At 52.0% G+C, this 12405-nt stretch overlaps 2 protein-coding genes across 2 annotated transcripts; both read left to right on the forward strand.

Annotated features, from left to right (window-relative positions):
- The first annotated feature begins 743 nt into the window (after positions 1 to 743).
- MRI1 (methylthioribose-1-phosphate isomerase 1) lies at positions 744 to 7503 on the forward strand. Its single transcript, XM_006100312.3, is given in 7 exon segments — positions 744 to 933; positions 1018 to 1256; positions 2011 to 2186; positions 3303 to 3479; positions 3572 to 3796; positions 7270 to 7392; positions 7395 to 7503. Coding segments are annotated over 7 exon segments (1110 nt in total). The 5' UTR covers positions 744 to 798; the 3' UTR covers positions 7430 to 7503.
- A 1056-nt stretch (positions 7504 to 8559) lies between these two features.
- On the forward strand, positions 8560 to 12405 carry CUNH19orf53 (chromosome unknown C19orf53 homolog). The gene is made up of 3 exons (XM_006100313.3): positions 8560 to 8720; positions 8802 to 8857; positions 11623 to 12405. Exons 1-3 carry the CDS (start codon positions 8624 to 8626, stop codon positions 11764 to 11766), a joined length of 297 nt encoding a protein of 98 aa, XP_006100375.1. The 5' UTR covers positions 8560 to 8623; the 3' UTR covers positions 11767 to 12405.

Consider the following 12405-nt stretch of genomic DNA (forward strand, 5'->3'; position numbering starts at 1 on the left):
TTGGTCTGCAATCCGGACAGACTTCCCAGAGGAAGTGACATGGGCTGAGTGGGAAGGGTGGGTAGGGGACCAGGCAGCAGGAACCACGCAGGGGGCCCAGGGTTTGGGGGTACATGGGGTGCCTATGCAGGTGTGAGCTGTTCATTGTCAGCCCATGGGGACACCTTACAAGGATCACTAAAAAGGCCCCAGCGTGTTGCTGCTTTTGAATGAAACATAAAACTGAGCAGAAAATAGGTCAAAACAGCCACACATACACCAGGAATTTATAGCCTGTCATCTCCCCCTAACCTTGGGAAAGGAAGATCATTTCACAGATTCTGATGGAGCGCTGGGAGGGTGCCAGGCACTGTTCTAGCCACAGGGGACACAGCGATGAACAAACGCAACCCTCTCGGGGCTGAGGTTCCGGCTGAATTCGTACTCAGACGACCAGCCCTGCTCCCCAATGGGGCTGTGAAGCCTCAGGGCAGCAGCGAGAGCCCGTCAGTTCCTGACATCCCCAGTTAGGGCTTTACTCTACCAGAGACAACCCGCAGCACTTGCTCCGGCCTGATGGAGCCCACCTGGGATTTGGGGGTCATAGCATGATCAGCCAAACACCAGGCCCGGCATCTAGAAGACGCCCCGTAAATGGTGACGCCTTTGTGGTTCCGAGGGGGTGGCTAACGCCGAGCTTGGCCCGGAAAAGGGGGTAGGAAAGTAGGGTCGTGAGCGCACACGCCTCCTTCCGGCGGAGGCCCCGCCCACACGCGGCCCGCTGCGCCGGGGACCCAGGTGGAGCACGCTGGCTGCGCCATGCCGCCTCTGGAGGCGATCCGCTACTCGCGGGGCTCGCTGCAGATCCTCGACCAGCTGCTGCTGCCCCAGCAATGCCGCTACGAGGAGGTAGACTCGGTGCGCCAGGCCTGGGAGGCGATCCGCGCCATGAAGGTGGGGTGCAGCGACCGGGTTGGGGGTTGGGGGTGGGGCGTGCCCTCGCCTGGCGCCCCTGACACTCCCATGCCTTTCCTCCAGGTGCGCGGCGCGCCTGCAATCGCGCTCGTGGGGTGCCTCAGCCTGGCCGTGGAGCTGCAGGCCGGAGCTGGGGGGCCGGGACTCGCCGCGCTCGTTGCCTTCGTGCGCGACGCGCTGAGCTTCCTGGTCACCGCCCGGCCCACCGCCGTCAACATGGCCCGCGCTGCCCGCGACCTGGCCGACGCCGCAGCCCAAGAGGCCGAGCGGGAGGGCGCCACGGAGGGGGCCGTCCGGGAGAGGTAGGGCGCCTTGTGCCAGGCACCGCTCTGAGCAGAGGCTGACTCATTTTTTTCGCACAGCGACCCATTTTACAGATGAGAAGCAGATATGGCGCGCTTAGTCCAAGGCCACACAGGCAGGTCTGGGAGTCCACCCCAGGCCCCAGGAACTTGGGCTCAATCCCATGACTGTGCCTCCCCCGATCATGCCCAGCCCCCGTTGCCCTTGGAGGTCCTTTTCAGTACCACTTCCTTCTGCTGGTTTTTTTCTTTTGAGGAATTTTGGTTCTTGTCTTACCCGTTCCCTGCCCTCTTCTTTTCCCACTCTCCCCCTCTGCTCCAGCTACATGTTCTTTGACCCCACCAGGCTCGCTGCTGCCCCCGGGCCTTTGCACATGCCATCTCTCTAGAGCAGATACCCCTCCTTCAGGTTTAAGGCTTCTGTCTTCCCCACCCCCCATGTTACAGCGCATCGCCCACCCCCACCGCCCTGACTCTGCTGCCTTTTTCTTCACTTCATTATCTGCTCATTTTTGCCTCCCCCACTTGTGTCAGCGCCATAGGGGCAGAGATTTTTGTCTTGGTTACTGCTGGGCCCCCCAGCGCTTCGCACACAGGAGGTGCTCAGTTAACGTGTTGCATGAGCGAATGGAGTGACAGGTGACAAAAGCAGAGGGATCTAGGCCTCACAGCTGTGAGAGGCTTTCAGCAATAGAGTTGGGCAGGAAGAAGGGGCCAGCCTGGGCCCCAAGGCTGAGTCCCTTGTCGGCCCCAGAGTGATCTGCTTCGCTGAAGACATGTTGGAGAAAGACCTCAAGGATAATCGGAGCATTGGAGACCTGGGAGCCCACCACCTCCTGGAGCGGGCAGCCCCCAAGGGCAGCAAGGTGACCGTGCTGACCCACTGTAATACTGGTGCACTGGCCACGGCTGGCTATGGCACAGCCCTGGGTGAGTAAGTGGATGTTCATAGGGATGGGGGAGGGCCCCTTTCGGATTCAAAAGAAAGAAACCCAAACCACTTTTCCCACCCCACCCCCCAAAATGGAGATAGATTAGTTCTGTACAGAAACAGGAAGGTGGCTTCAGGTATGGCTGGATCCAGGAGTTTGAAAAATTCGCATTAGGACCCATCTATTCCTGTCCCGGTCCTGCTCCCAGTCCACGGGTCAGCAGAGGGCCTGCCAATGTTCAGATCAGCAGGAAAGGAGCCTATGCCAACAATGCCAGAAGAGACTCCTTATAACTCAGAGCTACGATGGGGTCACCTGCCCATCCAACATCAACCACTTGATGGACCTGGCCTGAGTGGGCAGAATGTGGATTTCAAGAGAACTGAGGGAAAGGGAGTGGTCCCCCAGGAACGATAGGGGTAGCAGTGACCTGGAGAGGGGGAACTGGGTCCTGGGACTCAAGGCAGCAGATTCCACTTGATCCTAAATTCCCCAGATTTCTCTACCTGCTTGGGTCCCACTTTGGGGCCTGGGGACTAAGGCCCTGATGGCAAGACATCATTCATTCATTTGCTCAACAAATATTGGCACCTACTCTGTGCCCTACCATTCATGCATGCATGCATTCCTTTATTCACTCAGCATTTATTAAGCACCTACTATGTGTCCCACCATTCATGAGCGCAAGCATTCTTTCATTCACTCAACAGACATTTGTTAAGCATCAACTATTTGCCAGGCACAGTTCTTGGCGCTGGAGAGCCAGCAGTGAACAAAGTGAACAAAATCTCAGCCAATGGGAAAGGAAAGTAGAAGGAACAGACAAAAGCAAGTCGGTAAATATATATGATGTGTTCGAAGGTGATAAGTACTAAAGAGGAAAAGCCGGGAAAGAGTTAGAGGTGTGGGGGTTGCTATGTGAGATGGAAGGATCAGGAAGGACTCACCTGCAGGTGTTCTCTAAGCACACATGCACTGGACAGAGGGACAGCCAACACCAGGGCCTGGGGATGGGGAGCCTTTGGAGATCGGTGCCCCCAACTAATGGGCCACCACCCTGCCCATCTGTCCCTTTCTGTCTCATCCTGGCCTTTTGGTGAGTCGGGTCCTGCAGGTGTGATCCGCTCGCTGCATAACCTTGGCCGCCTGAAGCATGTCTTCTGCACGGAGACCCGGCCCTACAACCAGGGGGCCCGGCTGACAGCCTTCGAGCTGGTCTATGAGCAGATTCCCGCCACCCTCATCACCGACAGCATGGCAGCAGCCGCCATGGCTCACCGGGACGTGTCAGGTCAGCAGTGGGGTGCCGGCAGGCAGGGCACCGGCACTCAGGGCTCCGGGCATCCAGGGTCAGGTGATGACCCCCGACATCTTGCTCCCCAGCTGTTGTTGTGGGAGCTGACCGTGTGGTTGCCAATGGTGACACAGCCAACAAGGTGGGCACCTACCAGCTGGCCATCGCCGCCAAGTACCATGGCATCCCCTTCTACGTAGCTGCCCCCAGCTCCTCATGTGACCTCCGTCTGGAGACGGGCCAGCAGATCGTCATTGAGGAGCGCCCCGGCCAGGAGCTGACCGATGTCAACGGGGTCAGGATTGCAGCACCCGGTAAGCCATCGCTCAGCGAGGTACCAGAATCTGGGCGCCTTCAGTTAGGTACCCATCTCCTTCACAGGAGGCAAGCGGCATTTGGGGTGTCATCAGCCTTCTAGGGCACAAGCAACTTCAAATTCAAGCCAATTTTATTTTATTTTTTTTTATTTTTATTTTTAAAATATATTTTATTGTTTTTTTACAGAGAGGAAGGGAGAGAGATAGAGAGTTAGAAACATCGATCAGCTGCCTCCTGCACACCCCCCACTGGGGACGCACTCGCAACCCAGGTACATGCCCCTGACCGGAATCGAACCTGGGACCCTTCAGTCCGCAGGCCGACGCTCTATCCACTGAGCCAAACTGGTTTCGGCTATTTTTATTTTTTTAATATATATTTTATTGATTTTTTACAGAGAGGAAGGGAGAGGGATAGAGAGTTAGAAACATCGATGAGAGAGAAACATCGATCAGCTGCCTCCTGCACACTCCCCACTGGGGATGTGCCCGCAACCCAGGTACATGTCCTTGACCGGAATCGAACCTGGGACCCTTGAGTCCGCAGGCCAACGCTCTATCCACTGAGCCAAACCAGTTAGGGCTCAAGCCAATTTTAGAAACAGAAACATGTTGGAAGTCAAATTCAAGGTGAGAATGGCCAACTCAGGAGTTGAGAAACCTTGAGTAAATTGTCTTGCCATTCTCTACCACGGTTTTCTCACCTGAAGAACAAATAAGAATCCTGTTCAGCCAAGTGCCTATGAAGAGACACAGATATTTTTCAGTCTCCCATGCTCCCTGGCTGTGCAGCTAGCGCAGGTTGCCTAAGTTCTCTCATCCCTAAGAGTCCCTGTGTTCCTATCTATAGAAGAGCTGTTATTGTGACTTACCTCATAAATCCCAGGGCCTTCAGTGAATTAACCCACATGACCTGGAGAATAGGCCCAGCCCTACAGAGACCCTGGCTGGTGTTGCTCAGTGGTTAAGCATCCACCTATGAACCAGGAGCCACACAGTTCAATTCTCAGACAGGGCACATGCCCAGGTTGCGGACTTGATCCCCAGTGGGGGTTGTGCAGGAGGCAGCCAATCAATGATTCTCTCTCATTATTGATGTTTCTATCTCTTTCTCTCTGAAATCAATAAAAATATACTTATTTTTAAAATAATAACAGTATACAGCCCAGCCAGTATGGATCAGTGGTGGAACATCGACCCATGAACCAGGAGGTCATGGTTTGATTCCCAGTCAGGGCACATGCCTGGGTTTTGGGCTTAATCCCTAATAGAGGGCATGCAGGAGGCAGCCGATTAATGATTCTCATCAATGATGCTTCCAACCCTTCTCTCCCTCCCTTCCTGTCTCTAAAATCAGTAAAAAAAAAAAATTTTTTTAAAGAGAGGGGTGGGCTGTAACCAGTTTGCTTAATGGATAGAGCGTCGGTCTGCGGACCAACAGGTCCCAGATTCGATTTCGATCAAGGGCACATAACTTGGTTGCAGGCTCCTCCCCAGCCCAGGCTCTCATTGGGGACTCGTGCAGGAGGCAACCAATCAATGTGTTTCTCTCACATCAATGTTTCTCTGTCTTTCTCTTCCACTTTCCCTAAAAACCAATGGAAAAATATCCTTGCGTGAGGAGTAACAAAAAAATAAATAACTTTAAAAAAAAAAAAGCTTTAAAAAAACAAAACTATACAGCCCTGGCCAGTGTAGCTCAGTTCGTTGGGCGTTGGGCGTTGTCCCATGCACCAAGGGGTCACTGGTTTGATTCCTGGTCGGGGCATGTGCACAGGTTGTGGGTTCAGTCCCCAGTTGGGGCCGGTGTGGGAGGCAGCTAATTGATGTTTTGCTCGCTCATTGATGGTTCTCCCTTCCTCACTCTAAAGTCAATAAAAACATTTTTTTTAAAAACACTATACAACTAAGCAGAGGGAGGTCCTAATAGCCTGTTATTTTCTGCTGCGACTCCTTACCACTTTTTTTTTTTTTTTAAATATATTTTATTGATTTTTCACAGAGAGGAAGGGAAAGAGATAGAGAGTTAGAAACATCGATGAGAGAGAAACATCGATCAGCTGCCTCCTGCACATCTCCCACTGGGGATGTGCCCGCAACCCAGGTACATGCCCTTGACCGGAATCGAACCTGGGACCTTTCAGTCCGCAGGCCGACGCTCTATCCACTGAGCCAAACCGGTTTCGGCCTTACCACTTTTTTAAAAAGGACACATTGATTCTGAAAATTTTTTTTCTCGTTTTCTTTTTTGGCGTCCCTGCTTTCCTAGAGGCATAATTAGCACTGGTCATAGTCCCTAAGACTGTGGAAAGCAGAGTTGACAACCCACACCCACTAAAATAAAACTGGGACAGCAAGACATAAGTGACATGGGCAAGGTGCAGTCTGTGGGCCCCGATACTCTGCTCCCGCCAGTGGTCATAGGAATGCAGGCCCCAGAGAAATGGGTCTTCTGTTTTTTCCAAGAGAAGCCTTACATTTTTTAATATATGACATTTCCCACCTTTTGAGAGGTAGCAGCTAATTCAGTGGACTCAAAAAACTGTGAGCCTGCCCTAGCTGGTTGCTCAATGGTTAGAGCATCAGCCCTTGGACTGAAGGGTCTCGAGTTCGATTCCGGTCAAGGGCGTGTACCTCTGTTGCAGGCTCGATCCCCAGCCCTCGGTCAGTCTCTCACATCCATGTTTCTCTCTCTGTGTCTCTCCCGCTCCCTTCTACTTTCTAAAAATTAATGGGGAAAAAATATCCTCAGGTGAGGATTAACAAATAAAACAACTGTGAGCCAGAGAAAAAAGTTACAGGCCACCAGTTTGCAGCCTCTTGTGTACAAAATTGTGGTCTATGCTGAGTAATTCATTCAGCAAATGTTTTTGAGCCCCTGACTAATGCTAAGTGCTGGGATATAGGAGTGAAAAAAAGACACAAAACTCCATGCCCTCATAGAGCTGACAGTTTGGTCAAGGAGACAGACAATAAGATAAATAACACAATTATAGGAAGTAAGGGCTGAGGAGAAATAAACAAGGCAAGGAAGTGTCTGTACAGGGGGTTTAGATAAGATAATCAGAGACCTTCTCACTGAAAAGGTGACATTTGAGCAAAGACTGAAGGAAATGAAACATTGAGTCGTGCATATCTGAGGCAGAGCTTCGAGGCAGAGGGCAGAGCCCATGCAAAGGCCCTGGAGTGGATTCTTGGAGGTTCTTAAGAGATCCAGGCAAGAGTAGGATGGATATATATAAGACTGAAACCTTCTTAGTGACAATTCAGGAACGGTGTGCGGAGAGGAGTCTAAACTTGTTACTAGGTACCAAAGCCCATGTCTTCATGCACTTTGGGGTAAGTATCCCCAGATTCTCAAGAATTCCCTAACTCCAACAACCACCATGGGTGTGGGGGGCCAGCTGACAACTTGAGAACTTTCACAGAAGCAAATACCTACCTTCTTGCCTCCCTTCTCTCCCCTGTAGGAATTGGGGTTTGGAATCCTGCCTTCGATGTCACCCCCCATGACCTCATCACTGGCGGCATCATCACAGAGCTGGGTGTCTTTACCCCCAAAGAACTCCAGGCAGCCCTAAGCACCACCATCTCCTGAGGGTGGGGACATTAGATGGACCCCAGAAGTAACCAACCCGGCTCTCCATACCCTGCCCCATCCCCCTAGGTTTTATAATAAAATGTATTGAATAGTCTGCCCCAAAGCTGACCTTCCCCCAATCATACTTCTTCCTAGAGCAGGGATAGCGGACAGAGTCTTTGCATGGCTCTTGTAAGTGCAGCAGCTGGAGATAGGCTACCAAGTTCCTATCCCAGTTCTGCCACTCTTTCTGCTGTGTGATCTCGGCCAAGTCACCTCACCTCTCCATGCTGTGGTTTCCTCATTTATGACATGGGGACAATACCTACGGCCTTCTTAGGTTGCTCTCAGGACTGGAACTAGGGTAACACCTTAGGCACAAAATTTTAAACGGGACACCAAAAAGCTCAGTAACCAAGATAAATAATACTTTCATGCAGTATTTTTAAAAATCAAAATGAATGCAAGAAAAATACATGAGCCCTAACTGGTTTGGCTCAGTGGATAGAGTGTCGGCCTGCGGATTGAAGGGTCCCAGGTTCGATTCCCGTCAAGGGCATGTACCTTGGCTGTGGGCACATCCCCAGTAGGGGGTGTACAGGAGGCAGCTGATAGATGTTTCTCTCGTCGATGTTTCTAGCTCTCTATCCCTCTCCCTTCCTCTCTGTAAAAAATCAATAAGATATTTTTTTAAAATCCTTATTTAAAAAAAAAATACATGAACAAAATACCAAGATACTAAACAGAATGGAAGCCTACCTTTGCACACCTTGACCTTAACCTCTGATACCAGCCCTTGTCCCAATAAAACTTTATTTACAACATCAGACCACCAATCTACAAGCAGTAGTTTCACGGCTTGATTTTTTTAAATATTAAAATGTTACTTTTAAATGTTGAAAACACTATCTTGATTACAGAGTTTTGGGTACCCTTAAATTTTGCACCAGTAAGTGCCTAACTCACCTCATTTTTGTTCTGGACTGAATTTTGCATACAAAGAGCATAAAACTACACGTTTTACAAAGCATGAGCGCCCAGTGAACATCAGTTTGTCATTGTAACCTTCCCTTTCAAGTTTTTGCCAAACGCTGTCAATAAAGAACCATCTTTGTCAGAACGCGAACTCTTTGCCACGTTGTTTCCCATGCGCCCTTGCGCGTCCTGGCCCCAGTGTATCCCATCATGCCCTGCGTCTTCCGGTAACAATTGTCAGCCCGGCTTTTTCCTGCGCACGTTCCGTCATGGCGCAGGGGCAGCGCAAGTTCCAGGCGCAGAAGCCGGCCAAGAGCAAGGCGGCGGCGGCGGCCTCGGAGCGCAGCCGGGGCCCGAGGAAGGGAGGTGAGGAGCGGTCCGGGGGCTGCGCGGAGTGGGCGGCGTGGGCCTGGGCGCCCTGACCTCACGCGAGTGTGTCTCCCCCAGGTCGTGTTATCGCCCCCAAGAAGGCGCGCGTTGTGCAACAGCGAAAGCTCAAGAAGGTGAGCGGGGGCGTGCGGGGGCCGAGGGATGGAGCTTGGAGGTCGGTACAGGGAGGGGTCCCGGGATGAAGTCAGGGTCCGGGGATGAAGTCAGGGTCCGGGGATGGATCCTGGAGAATTCCCGACTCAGCCTCCCGCGCGCGGTGCGTACAGGACCCTCACCTGTTATTCCACGGGCCTCTCAGCGGTCGCCACCCGGTGGTCCGCGCGGTCCGAAAGGTTGGCGACCGCAGGTTTAAGGAAACCTTTGGAGCAGCGGTCGCCAACGTCGAAGCACGGCCTGGCGCGCGGAACGTATTCCGCACTCACTCAGCTGCTTTGGTTACTGTGTTCTCATGGGGCTGGGGGGCGGGAGGGCATGGGAACCGAGTTGAAAACCCCAGCTGTGCGCGAAGGCGGTGCTGGAGGCAAATCGCTGTCCATGGGTAATACAGTGGAACCTCGGTTCTCGAACTTAATTTGTTCAAGAAGCGATTCGTTCGAAGACCCAATCGTTTTGCCCCCATTAGAAATCATGTAAATTTAATCCATTCCAGACCCACAAATGATTCCCTTTTTTTAAAACCTTTCTTATATATAGTATATGTTTAATGTACTGTTTCATGTATAATTTAAACACTTTTTTCTTAAGTTCACGGAACCACCCCCTGCTGACCTTAAATCACTTTAGCATTCATTCCAGGGTGTCTTTCAGGTCAGCATCCGGCATCGGAGCTTGTTCATGTGTCCCTGCCTCTGAAATGCTGTCAGTGGCCAACTGCTTTTCCTTTATCCAAAGCAACAGTTCTCCTGCCTCAGTTGCCTGTGATCATTGCTTCTTTCACACCCTTAGCGACATCAGCACTCTCCATGACCTCTTTGTGTTTTAAAATTGTGCTAATCGTCCTTTTCGCCGCCAACAAAAGCACTTTCTCCTTTGTGTATTGTCTGAGAGGCATGAAAGGGTTGTCTGGTCCAAAACCGAGACATTTTTCCGTGAACTTGGTTGAGGACCGAATTGTCTAAGATCGGAGACCTTGGAGAACCAAGGTTTGGCTGTATTTGTTCACCATGAGCCTCTTACCTGTGAAACATCGAGTTGTAAGGATTCAGGGCCATAGGGCACCTGTAGAGCGCTGAGAACAGCACAGGCACAAAGAAACATTAGCTGTGTTGGTTATTGTCATTTCTAGGGTTAAGCTTAAGAAGTTACAGAAAATTAAAACTGATTTTGGTGGAGTCAGATCTGATTTTGGGTTGTTTTCCACACTAACTACTAGTGTGTAACCTTCATCAAATTGTTTCGTTTCCCCAGAGCCTCGGTTTTCTCAGACCTGGGTCCCCCGCAGCCTGCTTACCTCCAGTCTTCATTTAGGAAGAGTCTGTCTTTTTTTTTTTTTTTTTATTGATTTTTTACAGAGAGGAAGGGAGAGAGCTAGAGAGTTAGAGACATCGATGAGAGAGAAACACCGATCAGCTGCCTCCTGCACATCTCCCACTGGGGATGTGCCTGCAACCCAGGTACATGCCCTTGACCGGAATCGAACCTGGGACCTTTCAGTCCGCAGGCCGACGCTCTATCCACTGAGCCAAACCGGTTTTGGCAGGAAGAGTCTGTCTTACCAAATTTCAAAATATTCCAGATCATCCTGGATCTCCCCCTCACCCTCTCCTCCCTGATCTGCCCCCTCCTCCCTGATCTGCCCCCTCCCCCATCCCCCATAGCAGCCAGAGGGCGCCTGTGAGCACTTAAAAGTCAGATCCTGTTGCTTTCTCTGCTCAGGACCCTGGGGGGTCTACCTCATTGAGGGGGGGTTGGGGGGGGCCGAGAACCAAGTCCTCCACAAAGCCCCGTACACTATAACCCCGGCTCACTTCCCTGGGCGCTCCCACTCTCCCCCTTGCTCCCTCCAGCCTCACTGGCCCTTTTAACTGCTCTGTCCACTTCACCTTTGCACTGGCTGTTTCTTCTGCCCCCAAATCCACATGGCTCCCTTCCTCTGAGTCAGGTCTGACTGCAAGTGTGCTTCTGAGCAGCTTGTTCCTGATGGCAGCCACAGCTCCTCCCCACACACACACTCACTCGCCCTTATTTTCTTTTCTCTGTAACACCTCTTACCATTTCTCATCGTTCAACAGTTTAACATAATGTAACAATGGCATTTACATTGTCCCCACACATGCACCGATTGTCAGCTCGCTGAAGGCAGAGGTTCTCCTGTGACCTGTTTGTTGTTGTGTCTCCCGTGCCCTGGTCATTGGAGTTCATACAGGCAGGGCAAGGGGATGGTTTGGGGAATGTGATTAAACTACCAGTTTTGGACCCAGACACACTTGGCTTCTAACCCCTGTGCCTTTACTTGCTCACATCCCTGTCTCAGAGCCCCAGTTCCCCATGTGCAAAGCGGAGATGACATGGGACAGGAGGGACTGTCCATGGACTGAGACCAGAGACTCTAGGCATGCCAGGGTCCAGTCTCCCCTCACGTGGTTTGTGAACCCTGGGCAACTGTCTCCTCCCTGCAGAGCCTCGATTTCCCCTTCAGTGAAATGGGAGTGAGCAGAAGTTTGGAAGCTGAGGTCCAGGGATGAGGAAGGATTGTGTGTGTGTGTGTGTGTGTGTGTGTGTGTGTGTGTGTGTGTAACACCACAAAAAAAGCAGGACTTAGACCTCAGCCTCCGGACTCTCAGGTGCTGTTTCGGGGGCGGGGCGTCACTGATTCAGGCCCTCCCTCACTCCCTCGGCCTCAGATCCCAGTCTGATTGCCCCTCGGTTGCCCCTTCAGGACCTGGAGGTCGGGATCCGGAAGAAGATTGAACATGATGTGGTGATGAAAGCCAGCACCAGCCTGCCCAAGAAGCTGGCGCTGCTGAAAGCCCCCGCCAAGAAGAAGCAGGCAGCCTCTTCCTCCACCAAGACCCGTTCCTAAGGACGCAGCCCCCGCCTCCATGCTCAGACCTCTGCAGGGGACTCCGCAGGCAGCACCGTGGTCAGAAGGAGCCCTGCTCCCCAGAGCCTTGGGTTGCAGCTCGAACTTTGGACTCGGGGTGGGGGGAGCTGGCCTGTGAGCAGGTAACCAGCACATCTGTAGTGCATGGGTCAGTTTCCCAGGTGCCAAGGATTCAGCAGTGGCCTTGAGGAAATGTTCACCAACTTCTTATACCGTCCTCCCTCAGTTTCTGTGTCCGCTGGTTTAATCGGAGCAATAAACCTGGCTTTGTCATTCCTCTTGCAGTCACAGGCTCTGAGCAGGCCAGGGCCAGAGGCCAGGCGCACTGACCTGGTCAGCCTCAGCCATGTCTTCAGGAGACCAACCACATACTCAAGGAGGGGTGATGGACCTTCTGCACGTCCATCCTGGGAACTTATGGAGAATCTTCCCTCCAACCCCAGGCGACTCACTTACCTCCTTACCTGCCTAGGTCACCCCTCTGCCTGGTACATGGTACAAGCCAGGAGATATGGGAGCCATTTTCCCATCTGTAGGACAGGTGTTGATTAAACCAGAATGCACTTGTGAACTGCACAGCCACCTCTATCTATTAAAATAAAGTCAAAATATCTAGTA

This window comes from Myotis lucifugus, unplaced genomic scaffold (genome assembly GCF_000147115.1).
Source record: "Myotis lucifugus unplaced genomic scaffold, Myoluc2.0 scaffold_310, whole genome shotgun sequence".
NCBI lineage: Eukaryota > Metazoa > Chordata > Mammalia > Chiroptera > Vespertilionidae > Myotis > Myotis lucifugus.